This window comes from Colobus angolensis, unplaced genomic scaffold (genome assembly GCF_000951035.1).
Source record: "Colobus angolensis palliatus isolate OR3802 unplaced genomic scaffold, Cang.pa_1.0 Scaffold148, whole genome shotgun sequence".
Classification (NCBI taxonomy): Eukaryota; Metazoa; Chordata; class Mammalia; order Primates; family Cercopithecidae; genus Colobus; species Colobus angolensis.
The window spans coordinates 5,768,193-5,788,724 of NW_012114577.1; the positions used below are offsets into that span (position 1 = coordinate 5,768,193).

The following is a 20,532-nucleotide window of genomic DNA, read 5'->3' on the forward strand; positions in this document are numbered from 1 at the left end:
TTTCTTTCTTTCTGACACAGTCTCACTTGTCACCCTGGCTGGAGTGCAGTGACAATGTCAGCTCACTGCAACCTCCGCCTCTCAGGTTCAAGCAATTCTCCCACCTCAGCCTCCTGAGTAGCTGGGACTACAGGAACACGCCACCATTTTTATATTTTTTACAGGTGAATTTTTGTATTTTTAGCAGAGGCAGGGTTTCACCATGTGGGCCAGGTTGGTCTTGGACTCCTGACCTCAAATGATCCACCTCCCTAGGCCTCCCAAAGTGCTGGGATTACAGGCATGAGCCACTGTGCCAAGTCCAGTCTTTCTTTAAATGTCACTTTCTCAATGACACCCTTTCTGACAACCCCGTTTAAAATTGCTGCCCTGCATTCTGGTTCATTTATTCTGGCTTTCTGTTCCCCAAACTCCCAGCCCTATGACATCTCTTCTAAAATACCATTTAATTCATTTAATTTACTTATTAATTTTATTTCATACTTTTAGTGAGAAAGTTGGAAACTATTTGAGGGCAGGGGTTTGATTAGTTTTATTCATTAATGTATCATCAGTATTTAAACCAGTACTTGACATTTCCCCCCATTATTGTTAGAGGGCAATAGGAAAGCAGTATGAGAATGAAACAGTCTAGAGCATGCAATTGAGGGGGCTCTAGAGGAGAAGGAGACATAGAAGGTAATGCAGAAATATGAGATAAAATCCCATAAGAGGCAGGCATCGTTGTTGTCAAGATCATAGATAAATGAAGAAGCTTTTGGCAAAGTAGAGAACTCTCTTTCTTTGACACCCGACGGATGGAATTAAGGATGGCTGACGATGACATTGGAGGTGGAGGAGAAATAAATATGTTTGTTAATGCCTATCATATTCTGTTTTCTTAGTTGGTAGTCAGGTTTATCTGTTGAGCTTTATCTGGAATACTTCTGGCTAGAGGAAGTGTTTGAAGGACAAGTTGAGTGACAGAGCACAGATATTGAGAGAGAGAGTCAGGGGGATGTGACCTATCTGTCATTCAGGGGGTTTGGCCCTGAAAGTCCCTAAAGACTTGCCAGCTTTCCCTGAGGTCCCAGCCTGGTAAAGAAATATAAAGGATATATGGGTGTGCTTGGTTGTGCTTGGCCTTCTCTCTGTGCCGTTCAGCGTATGGGAAAGCTACATCCCGAAACCTGTTTGACTGCCCTGAAGGTATAGGTATTTTCTCTCACAGTGTATGTCCTGGTTTGTCCTTTCAGAAACTTTTCAACCCAATTTCTGTGATTTCTTGTGTTGACTTTGCCTGACTCATAGGGTTATCTTACTTTTCCTGTCTCTGTCCTGTGCAGAATTCTAGTCATTGCTTTGTGAACCCCAACGATGCTCTAAATTCATTCCTTTTCTGCCTCCTCATCCCCTAGAATGTGATGCCTCTCTCGGCGGGATTATTCAAGAGTGAGCACAAGAACCCCGTGCCGCAGTGCCCCCCGCGCCTCCACGTGCAGTTCCTGTCACACGTCCTATGGAGCAGAATGCCCAACCAGTTTTTGAAGGTAGATGTGTCTCGAATAAGTGAACGCCAAGGCTGGTTGGTGCAGTGTTTGGATCCTCTGCAGTTCATGTCACTTCATATCCCTGAGGAAAACAGGTCAGCCCCATGAATCCGTGACATTCTGATTGGGACGCTTGGGATTAGCCTGCTGCCCGGGGCTTCTGGTAGTGGTGCGGGGCGGGGGTGGTTCTAAAGAAACAAAATGAAATTTATGAACGTCTCAAGTCTTTTGGCAATGGAGTCATTATTCTGCGTATTCCAAGTTTACGTTTATTTCTCAACCACTTTGTTACTGAAAAAAATTATTCTGCAGTTGAAGGTGCCACATGATGGTTTCTTCATTCACTCTTGTGTTACTTACCAGACAACAGCAAATAAAAATTCAGACAAGTGCAACTGCAACCCAACTTATGACTTAGTAGAGTACTGTAGTAGAGAATTATGAGATAATAGAGATGGAATCATAGGAATCCCTTATGATTCCTATGTTCAACCCTTCATTTTATAGATGTAAAAAACTGATCCCAAGAGATATTAATGAAAGAAAATTGGGGAAATACTGTGAGTGCCTTGGAAACAAGTTTGTATGCATTCTAGGCAGTAATAATAGTAACATAAAGTACAATAAATACTCAAAGATAGCTTTGTTTATGATTTTCTGTTTTTCCATGTGATAGCCAATTAAATTGCAGAAATTTCATTTAAGCAGTACTTCTTATCAATAAGGAGCTGAATTTCTAAGTTTTGGGCCAAGATTTCCCCCCTAAAATGCCATTGAAATGTTCAGTCACAAACTGAGTAAAAACATGTCATGAAAGTAATGCACAATCGTATTTGTATGTTTTAAGTCTTTAATCTGAAAATAATTATTGAAGCCAGGTCCATTTTTATATCTTTAGATGTTCTTGGCATTTTTGATTTTAATATCTTTAAAATTTAACCTATGCTTCGTAAAACAGTTTTTCAGTTCCTCAAAAAATAAAATTATAGCATTACCATGTGATTTAGCATTTCTACTCCTCATATATATCCAAGAGAAATTAAAATATGTCCACACAAAAATTTGTGCATGAATAGTCATAGAAGCATTATGAATAATAGTAAAAGGAACCCCAAATGTATACCAACTTATGAATCGATAAACAAAATGTGATATATCCATATAGTATTATTTGGCAGTAAAAATGATTGAAGTACTGATACACGCTACAAAATGCAAGAACTTTGAAGACATTATATTAAGTGAAAGAAACCAGTCACGAAAGCATATTAAGTGAAAGAATACTACTCGTGTGGGATTTTATGTAATTGAAAAGTCCTTAATAGGCAAATCTTTAGAAACAGAAAGTAGATTAGTGGTTACCTAGGGCTAGGAGCAGAACAGGACTGCTAATGGGTACTAAATTCCTTCTGGGGGGATAAAAATGTTCTAAACTCAATTTATAGTTATCGTTACGCAACTCCATCAATATACAAAAACTATTAAATTATGTATTTTAAGTAGGTAAATTGTATAGCATGTAAATTACAGCTTATCAAAGATGTTTTAAAACAAAAGAAAAACAAAGAAACATTAATCTGGCTAGTTAATTCTTTTTATGTATTAAATATGTATTTACATATTTTTACATAAAATAATTAGATATCTTTCATAATGTACTCTTGAGATGGTTCAGTTTGATTTTAATTTTATTCTTTTTTTTTTTTTTTTTTTTTGAGACGGAGTCTCGCTCTGCCACCCAGGCTGGAGTGCAGTGGCCGGATCTCAGCTCACTGCAAGCTCCACCTCCCGGGTTCACGCCATTCTCCTGCCTCAGCCTCCCAAGTAGCTGGGACTACAGGCGCCCGCCACGTCGCCCGGCTAGTTTTTTTTGTACTTTTTAGTAGAGACGGGGTTTCACCGTATTAGCCAGGATGGTCTCGATCTCCTGACCTCGTGATCCGCCCGTCTCGGCCTCCCAAAGTGCTGGGATTACAGGCTTGAGCCACCGCGCCCGGCCATTTTATTCTTTTTTTGTGAGAATAATTTTATCATAATTTTTCATCTGATGATGTTTTTTAAGAAAATACTGAACAACCAAAACAAATATAACATTGGGAAGGAATTCTTGTTTGTGAAGGAAAACGTTGTGTCTCTACTGAGCATGGAACTTTAACATTGTGATTTAACATTTTGGCATGCTATCATCGAAAACCAACATAACACCTTGTCTCAGTAGTTTATCATTTATATTAATTGCCTATGATAGATGTATAGGTATGTGAATGGATAATTTAAACTTTCACTAAAGATCATAAAGGACTTGAGGCAGTTTTCCAAATCATATGCAACAGGAATGTATAAAAATGTGTCACGGGCATCAGGCCGTAGAAAATATATGGATAGGAAAATAAAACTGAGGCTAAGAGCGACTCACAGTCATTTATACCACACCGGTTGGTAGAGTCGAGGCCCACATTAATTTCATTCTTTCTAGCAGCCGCAGAAAAATATGGTGAGTTTCAAAATCCAAATTCCAAAAAAGGAAGTCTTAACTAGCGTGGTTGAGAAGAATCTGATGCCCCAATAACACGACAAATCATGAATATTTTAAAGGTTGCTATGGCGGTAGATGTATGCCAGTGTGTACTTTGTTTCTCCTTAACACATGTCGCAGCTGATCATTTAATTTGCTCCATTTTGGTCAGCGGGGGTGGTTTACTCCCTCAATTGGATATAAGCTCCCGGGGACAGAAATCATGTCTGTATTATTCACCATTGTATCATCAGTGTACAGTGCTAATACATAGTGGGCACTCAGTGATATTTGATGAACAATTGAATGACAATGACATATGAAAGAAATTTCTCTGCTAGAGACTTTTTTGTTGTTTGTTTATTTATTTATTGTTTTGAGGTGGAGTCTCGCCCTGTTGCCCAGGCTGGAGTGCAGTGGCGCGATCTGGCTCACTGCAGCAGATCCTTGATACAATGGAAGAGGAAGGAGGTGCTAGAAAAGTGTCAAATTCCATGTTAAAGAAAATCTGTAAAACATCTAGAAATGATTAAAAGTACTATGCAGCCATTAAACATGTCATAGAAAATTAAAAGAAGACATAGGTTGGGTGTCCCAAATCCCAAAATCTAAAATTCGAAATGCTCCAAAATCTGAAACATTTTGAGCACCAACATAATGCTCAAAGGAAATGGAGTATTTCACATTTCAGACTTTCAGATTCAGGATGCTTAACCGGTAAGTATAATGCAAACATTCCAAAGTCTGAATCAAATCCCAAATCCAAACACTTCTGGTCCCAAGCATTTCACATTAGAGATGTTCAACCTGCACTGTCTATTCCCATAACTTTTTGCCTTTACATTTACAATGTATACTGATTTCTCCTCTGATTCAGATTTTCAAAAATCATTCATTTCGAATCTTACTATCACTCTCCTCTCTTCTGCAGATCTGTTGACATCTTAGAGTTGACAGAGCAGGAGGAGTTGCTGAAATTTCACTATCACACTCTGCGGCTCTACTCAGCCGTCTGTGCTCTTGGGAACCACCGGGTGGCCCACGCCCTGTGCAGCCACGTGGATGAACCTCAGCTCCTCTACGCCATTGAGAACAAGTACATGCCTGGTTTGCTGCGTGCTGGCTACTATGACCTGCTGATCGACATCCACCTGAGCTCCTATGCCACTGCCAGGCTCATGATGAACAATGAGTACATTGTCCCCATGACAGAGGAGACGAAGAGCATCACCCTGTTCCCTGATGAGAACAAAAAGCATGGCCTTCCAGGGATTGGCCTCAGCACCTCCCTCAGGCCACGGATGCAGTTTTCCTCCCCCAGTTTTGTAAGCATTAGTAATGAATGTTACCAGTACAGTCCAGAGTTCCCACTGGACATCCTCAAGGCCAAGACCATACAGATGCTGACGGAAGCTGTTAAAGAGGGCAGTCTTCATGCCCGGGACCCAGTTGGAGGGACTACTGAATTCCTCTTTGTGCCTCTCATCAAGCTTTTCTATACCCTGCTAATCATGGGCATCTTCCACAACGAGGACTTGAAGCACATCTTGCAGTTGATCGAACCCAGTGTGTTTAAAGAAGCTGCCACTCCAGAGGAGGAGAGTGATACGCTGGAGAAAGAGCTCAGTGTGGATGATGCAAAGCTGCAAGGAGCTGGTGAGGAAGAAGCCAAGGGGGGCAAGCGGCCCAAGGAAGGCCTGCTCCAAATGAAACTGCCAGAGCCAGTTAAATTGCAGGTAATCAGAACAAGAGATTTGGGTGAATTTCAGAATGACTAAGCATTAAGGTATTGGAACATGCCTTTGTTTCTTTCTGTGTATGTGTGTTTATTTTTTTGCATTCCTGTGTAATGGTAGTTCTTCATAAAATTAACTTCCTATTCTTCTCCGCCTTATTCATTAGCCATCTCCTCTTGTTTCATACATGTTTTACCTTCATTACATTGGAATACCTGAAATACAAGCCATCAAATACCCCTTTCTACCCCTATTTCCACTCTTACCAACCTTAGAATGCTCGTTTACCAGTAGATGCACCCATTGTCACATAGCAAGGTTTTACTTTCCCCTCGTATGTTTTTGTTTTGGTATTTTGAGACAGGGTCTCAGTCACCCACGTTGGAGTGCAGTGGTGGTGGTGCAGTCATAGCTAACTGCAGCCTAGATCTCCTGGGCTCGAGCCATCCTCTCGCCTCAGCTTCTGCAGCAGCTGGGACCGTAGGCATGCCACCATGCCCAGTTAATTTTTTTTAATTTTTAGTCAAAATGAATTCTCGTTATGTTGCCCAGGCTGGTGTCAAGTGATCCTCCCTCCTCATCCTCCCAAAGTGCTAGGATTACAAGTGTAATCCGCTGCACCCAGCCACCTTAGTATGTGTTTAAGGAATCAGACACATTGGCTGTCTTGATGCTCATCAAGATGTCTAAAAGGTCCTTTATTAATGTCTCCTCTGTTTATTAAAGTCAATTTGATGCTTGCATCGCTGACCTGCTTTTTTGCTTCTCGTTCCTTTAGTCAGCATTGACTGAAGCCTTACTCTGGGTATGCGCTTGGGGGAAACACAAGTGAACCCTGCCTTTCGAAAGCTCACAGCCTCTAAGGAAATATATACTCATTTATGCATTAAAAAATCTTATTGCTAATTGCATTAAATACTTCGAAGGCAAAGAATGGATTACTAAAAGAAAGAACATTTAGACTGGATTACTGTTAGAAAGATAAGGGGGAAGACCCCTCAGAGATTGTGACTTTTAAGCTGAGTTCAGATTTAAGAGTTGTGCTCAGCAGTTACAAGGAAAAGGAACGGGGCAGGGTGTTCTAGGTGCTTTCCATGCAAAACAAATAGCCCAGCAAAGGTCCTGAGGCAGGAAAAGGCCAGTGTGGCTACTGGAGGGAGGAAAGAGAGTGTGATCTAGTATCTGGTTAGTCAGAAGGCTTTCACGCTGGTCCAAACTCTAGGAGACCATGCTCAGAGGAGGGTGGGGCAAAGGAGATGGAGAAAAGGGGATGGACACTGTGACTACTTCAGAGACAGCATTGAGAGAAATGGTTATATTGCAGATGGTGACACAGAGGGTTTTAAGGTCCTCTTTGACACTGTCATGTATTTATATCACAATAAGTATCGAGTGTATAGTTTTTTAAAAATTTGCCAGAGCGTTCTCTTTTAGAAATGTTTCTACCAACATACTCACTGAGTTATAAATCCTTTTGGTTTTCAGTAGGAGAAAGACCCAGCTAATCACTGAATGAATGAGCATTCACCACTTAATTGTCTTAAGTTTCGATTTCTGGAATTGGTACAGCAGCTCAATGATGTCATCCGTAACCCAGATCTTAACATCTTTCTGCTCTGTGATCCTCAGCCTGTGGTTTTCTTCCTAAAATGCTCACCTTATTCTTTCTGCAGTAATCATGTCATCACCCAGTTACACCCATTTTGAAAGAAGGGAATTCTAGTCTCTTGTCACTGATGGAATATCTTTCCCAGAAGACCCTTAGCAAAGTTTCCCTTATATATTTCATTGGCCATTGCACCTGTGGCTGAAAGGGAGGTTGGGAGGGTAAGTGTATTAGTCCATTCTCACACTGTTAATAAAGATATACCTGAGACTGAGTAATTTATAAAGGGAAAAGGTTTAGTTGAATCCCAGTTTCACATTGCTGGGGAGGCCTCACAGTCATGGCAAAAGGCAAATGAGGAGCGAAGTCACATCTTACATGGCGGCAGGCAAGAGAGCATGTGCAGGGGAACTCCCATTTATACAACCATCAGATCTTGTGAGACTTATTCACTACAACAAGCATGGGGGAAGACACCCTTATGATTCAGTTATATCCACCCAGCCCCGCCCTTGACATGTGGGGTTATTACAACTCAAGATGAGATTTTGGTGGAGAAATAACCAGACCATATCAATTAGCGTCCACTAAAGGGACATTTATTTGCCATTTTTGCTTAGATAAATTATGTTTCATCTCCTGGGACCAAGCACATTGCTGCCTATACAAAATCATGATTCCGTTTCTAAGAGAGAAGAGTAAGTAACTAAGGATGTTTACCACAGATCATGATTTGATACACATTATTAAAGGATTTAGAAATTAAATTTGATGTCTTTTTGATGGTCTTCTTAGATGTGCCTACTGCTTCAATACCTCTGTGACTGCCAGGTCCGGCACCGGATAGAAGCCATTGTAGCCTTTTCAGATGATTTTGTAGCTAAGCTCCAAGACAATCAACGTTTCCGATACAACGAAGTTATGCAAGCCTTAAACATGTCAGCTGCACTCACAGCCAGGAAAACAAAGGAATTTAGATCGCCACCTCAAGAACAGGTACAGAAATTAAATGAAAATTCTTTGTATTTATTTTGGCTTTTAGTCATTCAGGATCTGTGCCTTTCAAAATTGTATCATAAGTCACATGTCTTGTTTTCCTTGTTCTGTTTAAACTTATCAAGTTGATTTAGTTAGTATTCTTAGTTTCACCAAAAAATTTCTTTGGTTAGTTTAAACAAAAGAGGGACTTATTAGAAGATATCAGGTATATCACGGACTCTTTGAAAAGGCCAAGATATGCCAGAGTCTGAAGTTCTTCAAATAGGAGCAAATTTCAACTACAAATGGGTCTTCATCATCTTCCACTCATAGGAATTTTTGATTCCTAGGACTCAATGCTAGAGGCTTTCCATAGAAGAAACACATGTCTCTTCCACCTTGCTTTCCGGAAGACTGATGACCTGTTTGTGGTTCTTCCTCTCATTGCTTACCTCCAAAGTCAGGCCTCCTGAGGGTACAACAGAACCAAGGGCACCTGCCTGAATCAGAGAATGGGCTAGTTTGAGGATGTGAATTTTCTGGAATCTGCCTCAGGGTGGGCCTCAGAGTGTGGGAAGTTACCAAGGTGTAGGGATGGTGGTTAAACAATGTAATTCACAGATGTCTTTTTTGATTTCTTACCCTTACCATTTTCTTCTCTAGGGGTAGCTCAGAATGAAAGTGTTTATAGGGACTAATTACGGAATGTTTTTTTCTCACCAGAATGTAATTTCTTTGAGGAAGGGCTGTGGAATTTTCTTAATTGTTATAAATAGCATTTATGGAGCAGAGAACAGGTCCAGCCTCTTCCAGATTAACTCTGTTAAACTATTGTTGGGAAACTTCTGCTTCTGGAAGGATGGAGTACATGTGCTTTTCCCGATTCTTCCTTTTAAGTACAACTAAAACCTTGGACATTACAAAGAAGACAACATAAGAAGACTCTGAAAGATAGATGAAGGAAGGTTGACTACAGAACTCAGGACCCAAGGAACAACGTGGTGGTGAGTTCCTTGGGTTTTCTTTTTGCCTCATCTATCCCAGACTTGAAGCTAAAGAAGCCGGCAACCAGGAAATGCCAACGGGCATAGACAAGAAAAGCTGCAACAAAAGCCTCCTCTCTGTAGACAAAGGATCAGGAAAGGGGCAGCTTAGCAAGACAGAAATGTGTTAGATAATAACTGCACTACTGCAGCCAAAAACCACAGAGAAAACTGTTCCCCACCCACACTGGGCACAGGCCGAGTGGGGAACCTTGACTTCCACTCTCACTGGGCTGTAACAGGGTGTCCCAGTGGAGGACACAGCTGGGACTTTATCCCCACTGAGTAGTAACAAGGCCCATTTCTTCCAAAGTATCAGTAGAGGTTACGGAAGGAGATGTAACAAGATACTCTTACCCTTTCTAGCAAGGGTCACATCAGTACAGGTCTAGTGAGGAAGCAGAACTTTTTACCCCTCCCACCAGTAACAGGCTCCCTTCCCTCCTCCAGATGTCCAAGGAGGCTGAGTGGGAAAATGGACTTCCCCTCCCACCTGGCAGCAATAAGGTACCCTAAGCCCTTCTCCTGCTGGATGGGATCAGAGGAAGCCAGGTAAAACAGAGTTATAAATAAGACCCAGAGCTCCTCGCATAATCCTCAAAATGTTGAGAGATTTCAATTAAAAATCATGTGTGTGAAGAACCAAGAAAAACTTGAGTGAAAAAACCAATCAATAAACACCAACACTGAGACAACAAAGATGTTAAAATTATCTGATGAAGTTTTGAAAGCAGTCACCCTGTAATTCCTTCAAAATGGAAAAAAAAAAAAAATAGCCTCAGCAGCAGAGAAACAAAATATGTAACAAAGAACCAAATGGAAATTTTAAACCTGAAAAATGTAATCACTGAAATTTTAAAAGTCAATGAATGGGCTTAAAAGCAGAATGAAGGTAGAAGAAGAAACCATCAGTGAACTGAAGAGAGGGTGATATCAACTATTCCATCTGAAGAAAAGATGAATATAACAAAAGATCTAACATTTGTGATGTTGGAGTCTCAGAGGATAGGAGAAAGAGGGTGAACTGAAAAAAGCTGAAGAAAGTAATGGCTGAAAACGTTTCAAGTTCAGTAAAAGATATAAAGTGAGAGATTCAAGAAGATGAGTAAATTCCATATAGGATAAACATAAATCTCTACCGAGACACATCATAGTCAAATTTCTGAAAAAATTAAAGACAGAGTCTTTAAAGAAATGACACTACCTACAGAGGGAAAAACAATTTGAGTGACAGCAGATTTCTCACTGAAAGTATGGAGGGCAGAAGGAAGTGGCACAACAATTTTCAAATGCTGAAAGAAGAGACTATCACCTCAGAGTTCTGTGTACCTAGAAAATACTCTTAAGGAACGAAGGGGAAATAAAGATGTTCTCAAACGACAGGAAGTTGTAAGAATTTGACTACAGCAGACCTACACTAAAAGAATGCTAAAGGAATTTTTTAAATATAAGGAAAATGAAAAATGAAGGAAATTTGGAAAATTCAGAAAGGAAGAAAGAACACTGGGAAATGTTATAATATGGTAAATACAGTGCATTTTCTTCTCCTCTGGAGTTTTCTAATTTATGTTTGATGGTTGAAGCAAAAATCGTAAAACTGATGTGTTTCTAAATACATATATAAGGAATATTTAAAAATTATAAACAGAGGAGAATAAAGGAACATAAAGGGAGATAAGGTTTCTATCCTTCACTCAAACTGAAGTCTACTGGTGTCAACATTATACCATCTGGTACACCGTCAATACCAGTAGACTGTATGTTAGGTATGTATATAAAGTAATACACAGAGCAAGCACTAGAAAAGCTGTACAAAGGGATACCCTGAGAAGTACTACAGATAAATCAAAATGGGATCCTAAATATTGTTCAGGTAATACATAGCAAGTCAGTAAAAATCAGAGAGAACAAACAAAACCACAGGTGAAATGACAGACTGAAGTCATAGCATATCAATAATTACACAAATACAAATAATCTAAATATACCAATTAAAAGAAATTGGCAGAGTGAATTTAAAAAACTCAATCCAACTATATACTTGCTATGAGAAACTCACTTCAAATGTAATAATGTATACAGATTAAAAGGGAAAAGTTAAAGGAATATGTATTATTAAAATATTAATCAAAATAAAGCAGGAGTAGCTATGTCACATAAAGTAGTCTTTAGAGCCCAGAAAATTACTAAGAGACAAGGATAATACACAATGGTCAATCCACCAAGAAGATAAATACATATGAATTAAGCAATAGAGCAAAATATGTGAAGGCCAAACTGATAGAACTGTAAGAAGAAATAGACAAATCCAAAGTTATCATTGCAGACTTCAAGACTCCTCTCTCAGCTGATAGAACAGCTAAACAGAAAAATCAGCTATGATACGGGAAAACTCCACACTATTATCAAATAATAGATCTATCAAGATTTGTAGACTACTCCACCCAAGAACAAAGTACACACTCTTTTCAAGTGTCCGTAAAACACTTGCTAAGATGGAACATATCCTGGGCCATGAAATAACCTCAAGAAATTTTTAAATGTTGAAATCATACACATTTTTTTAATCACATTGTAATCAAATTAGAAATCAGTGACAGAAGGGTAACTGGAAAATCTCCAAGGTCTTAGAGATACTAAACGACCCACTTCTAAATAATCTGTGGTTTGAGGAGGAAGTCTTGGGAGAAATGTGAAGATTCATTAAGCTGAAAGAAATTGGACACATCACATTTGAAAATTTGTGCCACAGCTAAAGCAAGGCCAAGAGGGAAATTTATAGCACTCAGTGCTTACATTTAGAAAGTGGAAACCACTCAGATCAATAATCTAACCTGCCACTTCAAGAATTTTGAAAACAATGAGTAAAATAAACCTAAAGCAAGCAGACAGAAGTCACTAATGTAGATAATAACAGAAAGTAATGAAGCTGAAAACAGGATAATAGAAAAAATGGATCCAAAAGCTGGTTATTTAAAAAATAACAATAAAATTGACAAACCTGTAAAAAAACTGACAAAGAAAAAAAGAGAAGATACAAATTACCCATACCAGGAATGAAACCACTTACCATGGCACACCCTGCTGACATCAAGTGATCATATGGGATTTTTTTCTTCTCACCTTTGAAATAACGATAAGTAAATGAGGTGATGAATATGTTAATTATCTCGATTTAATCTTTCTACAATGTATACATGTATTGAAACATCACATGGTACCCCAAAAATACATACAATTAATATTTGCCAATTAAATACATATTTTTAAAGGATCATATGGGAATACACGCATACACACTATATGATTCCATTTATGTGACATTCTGGCAATGACAAAACTAAAGAGATGGAAAACAAATTTGTGGTTGCCACAACTTGAGGATGAGGGGCAGACAGAGGGATATGGGTGTGGTCATGAAAGGGTAACAGGAGGGATCTTTGAGATAAAGGAATTATCCTCTATTTTGACTGCACTAAAGTTGCTATCCTGGTTATGATATTGTACTACAGTTTTGCAGAGTGTTACCATTGGGGAAACTGCATAAAGGGTACTTGAAGTCTCTCTGTATTATTTCTTACAATAACCTATAAATCTATAATTATATCAAAATAAACGTTTAGGGAAAAAAATCACATAAATGCCAAAAAGAAAATCTAAAATAGTTTCTTAAAGAAAAATTATGGGAAAGCATCTTTTTTCTCCGAATTTATAAATTTAATATTATTGTTCAAACATAAATGGAAGAAAGTTTCCCACAGTTTAACTGAACCATTAATGTTAGCAGCAGCGTAGTTATCCCTTATAAAGATTAACCTTACCTAATATGAAAATTCAAAACCCAGAATACTCCAAAATTCAAAACATTTGGAGCACTGACATGATACCACAAGTGGAAAATTCCACATGTAAATACTTAGTACAAAGTTTATTTATTGCACAAAATTATTTAAAATATTTTATAAAATTTCCTTCAGGCTATGTGTGTAAGGTGTGTATGAAACACAGGTGAATTTCATTTTTAGACTTGGGTTCTATCCTCAAAATATCTCATTTGTATGCAAATGGAACTGGTCCTCTCTATCTGTGGGTTCTGCATCTATGGATTCAACCAACTGTATATTGAAAATATTCCAAAAAAATTCCACAAAGTTCCAAAACACAAAACTTGGATTTACTGTACACCCAGTTCTATGTCTCATCCACTTAAATGAAATGATGTGTCAGCACTGTATTAGGTATTATAAGTAATTTAGAGATGATTTAAAATATATGAGAAGGTATACATAGGTTATATACAGTTTCTGTGCCATTTCATATAAGAGACTTGATCATCTGTGGCTTTTTGTCTCTATGGAGGGTCCTGGAACCAATTCTCTATGGATTCTAAAGGATGACTGTATTCCAAACTCTGAAAAAAAAAAAAAAAATCCTATATCTGAAACACTTCTGGGCCCAAGCATTTCAGATAAGGGATACTCAAACCAATGTTACTTTTCAGTTATATTTTTCCTTCTTTGTATCTATGTTATTCTCAAAAAGAATTCTTTTAAATATTCAATAAATGTTCTATAAAGTAGAGATGTTAGCTAGAAAATAATGGAAATTTAGGATAAGCATAATACAACACTTTTTAAAAATAGCCTTTAGATCTCTTAGTTAAGAATTCTTAAAGTATACAAGAGTCTAACATATTGTGGAATTGAGAAAGAGGAAGAAAGATTATATAACTATTTTGCAGCTTGTTAAACTATGAATGATTTGATTTATTCTGCAGTACTGGTTGGATTGTGTGATGGACACCTGTGGAGGAATAATTTATGAACAATCAGAGATTTTTGAGCATTTTTGCTTTTATGGTAGTTGCTGTGCCATTCCTTTTTTTTTTTTTTTTTTTTTTTTGAGACAAAGTCTCACTCTGTCACCCAGGCTGGAGTGTAGTGGCATGATCTTGGCTCACTGCAACCTCCGCTTCCCAGGTTCAAGCAATTCTCCTGCCTCAGCCTCCTAAGTAGCTGGGACTACAGGGGTGCACCACCACACCCAACTGATTTTTGTGTTTTTAGTAGAGATGGGTTTTCACCAAGTTGGCCAGGCTGGTCTCGAACTCCTGACCTCGTGATCTGCCTGCCTCAGCCTCCCAAAGTGCTGGGATTACCGGCATGAGCCACTCCGCCAGCCCTGCTGTGCCATTCTTAAATTTACCTTTCTTTTCTTTCTCCTTCCTCTTTCTTGTTTTTCAAACTTTCAGATCAATATGCTTCTCAATTTTAAGGATGACAAAAGTGAATGTCCGTGTCCAGAAGAAATTCGTGACCAACTATTGGATTTCCATGAAGATTTGATGACGCATTGTGGTAAGGTCTTTTTAATTAAAAGCTCTTATTAATTGTGTGTTTTTAATCCATATATCCTGAGACAAAATTAAGCGTACATGCAAATATGTTCATGAATACACACAGTACCTGTTAGAAGGTTATATAAAAACATTTATTATTATGGCAAAATGGCAAAAGAACTGTCCCTGTGAGGGGAGTCCTGAGGGACAGAGAAATCAGAGAGGCAGTTAAACTGAGCAGAATATGACCAAAATTCTTTCTCTCTTTTTCCTCTTTCCATTAGTGGCAGGAAATGGGAAGGGGAACATGTGGCCAGGCGCCTGTGGCAGGGACGTTAAGGTTGGTTTAGTCAATGGGTACAAAGTTTCAGTTATACAAGATGAATGAATTCTGGAGATCCACGGCACAACAGGGTGATTCCAGTTCACAGCACTGTATTGTGCACTTAAAATTCTGTTAAGAGAGTAGATGTCATGTTAAGTATTCTTAAAACAACAACAAACAAACTCACTCCTCGCCCCAAAAGAAAAACAAAGAAGCACTAAGAAACTTAGAGGTGATGGATTTCTGTCTGTTCCTGGTGGTGATGGTTTCACAGATGGATGCGTATGTCCAAGCTCATGCATATGTCCAAGCTCATGCATATGTCTAAGCCCACGCATATGTCCAAGCTCATGTTGCATAGATAAAACATGTACAGTTTTGTTTATAGTAACCTCAATGAAACTGCTTTTTTTTTTTTTCTTTTTTAAGAAAGAAATTTGATCACAAACAGTTGTATTTAAAGCAGTTGAGGGAGTACTTTCTGGAAAATTTAGGCTATATCTTTTGAAATTAGTGAATGCCTATGGAAACCCTACACTGAGTTGTGTGTCAGTAATCCAGATCTGTTAAGGGAAATCTCCTCTCCTTTTATTCTAAAAACTTTAAAAATGGAATCGATTAGGTATTCTGGATGTGTGTGTGTGTTTTTATTCCTTTATGCAGTGGTGTAGATGAGGTCTGATGATTCAATGAAAGAAAATGAACCAGCTGTTTTTAAAGTTATAGATAAAAATAATACCACTGGTTTAACCTTTGGTTATCTTATTTTAATGAAGATAATAAAAACACCACTTTGCATATTAATTTGGTTTATGAATGAAGTACTACTAAATGACTCCCAGAAAATTATACTACGTGTGTATATGTATGTGTGTGTGTATATGTGTGTGTGTGTGTGTATATATATTTCTACAAGTATCCCTTATAGAAATGTGTGTATGTGTGTGTGTGTATATATATATATTTCTACAAGTATCCCTTATAGAAATGTGTGTATGTGTGTGTGTATATATATATATTTTTTTTTCTACTAGAAATTTCTAGTATACCTAGAAATACAGGGATACTTTAAAACTTTAGAATTATTGCTTTAGATATAAAGCATTCCCTGGTTTAGGGTACCTAATTATGCCTGTTCTCTCTGTTTCTCAACTAACCAAAATACTGCTAAAATTTTTGGAGGCAAGAGAGGAGAATTAAAGTCCCGGGGGAGTGGTTTAGGCAGGGCTGGACTGTAAGTCTAGGCAGACAGTATCTGAAGTCCGAGATGACCAGGGGTCAGCCAGAATAGCAGGATTGAGCTTTGCCCCTAAGAGAGTCTTTTTGGTCTCTGCTCAGTGTTATATTTTGTTCTGGGTGGTAGCCCTGAGCCCACAGGAATAGAACAAAAAGAAAGAGGAAGAAAAGAGGCTGACAATTGAATGTTATTTATGAGGGCTGGTAAGCCAGATTGCTTAACTTAATGTCAAGATTGCTTAACTTAATGTTTTTGACATTGCTCTAAGTTGTGCATGAAAGAAATTGCAAGGCCTCAGAATTATTTGCCCAAGTGTATTATTTAAATATATTTTTCTGACTCTCTGTTTTTTTATACTAGGAATTGAGCTGGATGAAGATGGGTCTCTGGATGGAAACAGTGATTTAACAATTAGAGGGCGTCTGCTATCCCTGGTAGAAAAGGTGACATACCTGAAGAAGAAGCAAGCAGAAAAACCAGTTGAGAGTGACTCCAAAAAGTCCTGTAAGCAGTCTAAGAGGGCACTGGCAAAATGACCCAATGGCTAACACTTAACTCATCCTTTAAACAAATGTTATACTAGATGAGCCAGTGAGATAATTGAGTTTGCAACTCCCAAGAATCAGACTTTTAAGTAGATGCCTGTAGCTCCCAGAAATAGACAGCAGCATCACTATGTGTCTAGCAACAGACTGAGAGGTAGCAGCATGATAAGGATGGATAGTCTCCATAGAGCACTAGAAATTTAGGTATTTTATCAGAGATTATAAAGAGAAAGTTAAAAGGAAGTATGGTAATTTAGCCTTCATATCTAAATATGAGGTTGATTTTCAGATATTATTTCATCAAATTAAACTTTTTTGTTAAAATTTAAACAGATATTGTCTTTGTATCTTGGTTCTGAAATACTTCCTAAACTGTTATACACTTGTGGTTGATCCATATCCTATTTAAGAATAATGGCTGCTACTCCTTACAACCAAACAAGCACCCTTAGGCTCTGAGTTGCTCGGGCACAGCACTCTGAGTAGGTCTGAGGGATCTAGCCAGCCTACTTTTTACTTCTCTTCTAAGACTGCATTGATTTTAAGATGCAGCAATGGTTTCTTTTTTTTTTTTTTTTTTTTTTTTGAGACGGAGTCTCGCTCTGTGGCCCAGGCTGGAGTGCAGTGGCCGGATCTCAGCTCACTGCAAGCTCTGCCTCCCGGGTTCACGTCATTCTCCTGCCTCAGCCTCCTGAGTAGCTGGGACTACAGGTGCCCGCCACCTCGCCCGGCTAGTTTTTTGTATTTTTTAGTAGAGACGGGGTTTCACCGTGTTAGCCAGGATGGTCTCGATCTCCTGACCTCGTGATCCGCCCTTCTCGGCCTCCCAAAGTGCTGGGATTACAGGCTTGAGCCACCGCGCCCGGCAGCAATGGTTTCTTAATAGCTTTCCGTGAAATAAAAAAATAAACTTATGAAAACTTTTACAGCACTTTTTTTTCTTACTAAATTACAACAGAAAACCTTTATTCATACAGTTACTTCTAAATTTATTTTTCAATGTCACAGTCACAAATTTGAGTCAAGTTTTCTTTAAAATCAGAGTTCCATACAGTCTCGCTCCATCACCCAGGCTGGAGTGCAGTGGCGCCTTCTCGGCTTACTGCAACCTCTGCCTGCCTGTCTCAGTCTCCTAAGTAGCTGGGATTACAGGCATGCACTAAGACACCTAATTTTTATATTTTTAGTAGAGACTGAGTTTTACCATGTTGGCCAGGCTGGTGTTGAACTCCTGTTCTCAGGCAGTCCACCCACCTCGGCTTCCCAAAGTGCTGGGATTACAGGCGTGAGCCACTGTGCATGGCCAGAGTTCAACATTTCTTATGAATCACCTTCTATTATTATGAAGTTTATAATCTTGAGTGATTAAAATGACAGTGTGATTTTGAGATATAGGGGATTATATTGGCATTTTATTTGCATTTTGTGTTTGGTTAAAAATGGTACTTTTTGTTTTTGCTTAAATAATTTCTAGATGAAAGTAAAACAGCCTATTTTGAAAACCAGTCAGCATATTAATGCTAGGATTAAGTGCCTCATCGTGCATGAATTGGTCACCCCACTTAATTTTGGTAATTTTGCTATTTATTTGAAAAGATTTGGACATTTCTATTGCTTTTAAATTGACTATGTTTCATGTTACATTGCAAAGTAATTTTCTGTGTAGTAACTTTTCACTTTAATATAAATTCACAATCAAATCCTTTTGAAGACATTTTAAATGACAAATATGGATACAACTTTAGGTGAAAACATAATTATATGTAGTCACTAGTGCAGATGACTCAACTGAGGAGACAATTGGATAAACAGATACTTTCTGAATGTCCATGACTGAACTTTATAGGGATAAATGATGTCAGGCCTTCTGGGAAGAAAATAATAGAACAAAACAAATAAAAGTAGTAGGAAACCTTATATTAGTTACCATACCTTCAATTACATATGAATTGCCAATAGTAATTTTGAAAAAGTGATGTAACTATAGCTTATTTAATTGTAAGAATGATTTTTAAAGAAAGGTTTGTATATTGTTTTATCCTCGCATGATTGTAACTGATCTGTATTGAAATATGTATCATCCAATGAAGGTTATTTTCTTCAAAGAATATCTACAGCCTTTTCAAGTCTGGTACAAATAGAAATGCCAATTTGGGGGTACAGGATATGAACTTAAAATGTCCAACTGATTTGTCTTCTCTTATTTTTCTTTTAAAAAATATCCATAATGACTTTGCAGCCACTCTGCAGCAGCTGATCTCTGAGACCATGGTCCGATGGGCTCAGGAGTCTGTCATTGAAGACCCCGAGCTGGTGAGGGCCATGTTTGTGTTGCTCCATCGGCAGTATGATGGCATTGGGGGCCTTGTTCGGGCGCTGCCAAAGACCTACACCATAAATGGTGTGTCCGTGGAGGACACCATCAACCTGCTGGCGTCCCTTGGTCAGATTCGGTCCCTGCTGAGTGTGAGAATGGGCAAAGAAGAAGAGAAGCTTATGATTCGTGGATTAGGGTAAATTATTTAACGACTACAACCCTTTGTCTTATAAATGTTTTCTTTCTAATTTTTATCCCTATAGTAATACAGTAGCTGCATTGATAAAAATGTATTGTCTGGATTATATGATCATTATACTAAATTGTTTCTCTAGAGATAGAAACAAAAACCAAGTTAGAAAATTGCTCAGTGATGAAACAAGACTAATTTCACAGTGTGGCACACAGCCAATATCTTTCAGTGTTTTTTTTTTAAGTCTCATAGTAATGTACAATAATATATAAAAGCATAGGACAATAAAAACACATTGATCCATAGGTCTATGTGGCATTTAACACATTGAAAAAAGAAATAAAAAAACACATTGAAATCCAAGGTGGGTACTGGGAAATATGAGCAGGAAATGATAAGGAAGCTTGTCTTTATCTACTGGGCCTTGGAAAAAGAAGGGGTAGGAGGGACAACTTTTCTGAGAATTCAGCATCATGAGCTTGCATTTCATGTGGATTTGAGGGTTAAGGTTAATATCCCATATTCAAGAGTGAGGATAAAACAAAGATATTTCAGAATATTTACTTACAGACCCTCATTGGAAGACCTTCTAAAATTTTTATGCTACATGTTAATATATACATTAGGGAGAAGAAAACGGAATTCAGAGAAAAAGAATGGGATGCAATAAGTTGTATTGAGTATACTACTGATTTATACATGTATAAATCTAAGCAATCATTAATAATAAGCTTGTATAGTTTGGGGATTTGAAAATAAGATGGAAAAATTACCTATTGAGTAGTGTTCACTACTCAGGTAATGGTACAACCGAAGCCCAGGCTTTTTTTTTTTTGTATTGCACTAAAGACCCAGACTCCTCCATGACACAATATATGCATTTAAGAAATCTGCATTTGCACCCCCTAAATATCGAAAATATTTTTTAAAATAATTAAAAATAAAGAAAAAATAAGATGGAATCAAAATCATAACAAAGATAAAAATTATGTAAAGCTCTATGATATTCATTAGGAACAATACCTAAACATAAAAATGTAGAACTCTGGAAGATAGGATGTTAAACAGTGATGAGAAGACAAATATTTAGCAGAAAAAAAAGCTAATGTAGTTACACAGATATCAGGCTAACGAGGAGATAATAAAGGTGACTGCTACATGAATAAAATA

At 38.0% G+C, this 20,532-nt stretch overlaps 1 protein-coding gene across 1 annotated transcript in view; it reads left to right on the forward strand.

Moving 5' to 3' along the window:
• Positions 1-20,532, forward strand: part of RYR2 (ryanodine receptor 2 (cardiac)) — a 592,347-nt gene that overhangs the window by 362,617 nt on the left and 209,198 nt on the right. Inside the window, exons 38-43 of the mRNA XM_011935762.1 lie at positions 1,398-1,624; positions 4,976-5,780; positions 8,182-8,382; positions 14,659-14,764; positions 16,668-16,811; positions 19,092-19,365. Coding sequence (XP_011791152.1) covers positions 1,398-1,624; positions 4,976-5,780; positions 8,182-8,382; positions 14,659-14,764; positions 16,668-16,811; positions 19,092-19,365 — 1,757 coding nt within the window. The remainder of the gene's footprint in view (positions 1-1,397; positions 1,625-4,975; positions 5,781-8,181; positions 8,383-14,658; positions 14,765-16,667; positions 16,812-19,091; positions 19,366-20,532) is intronic.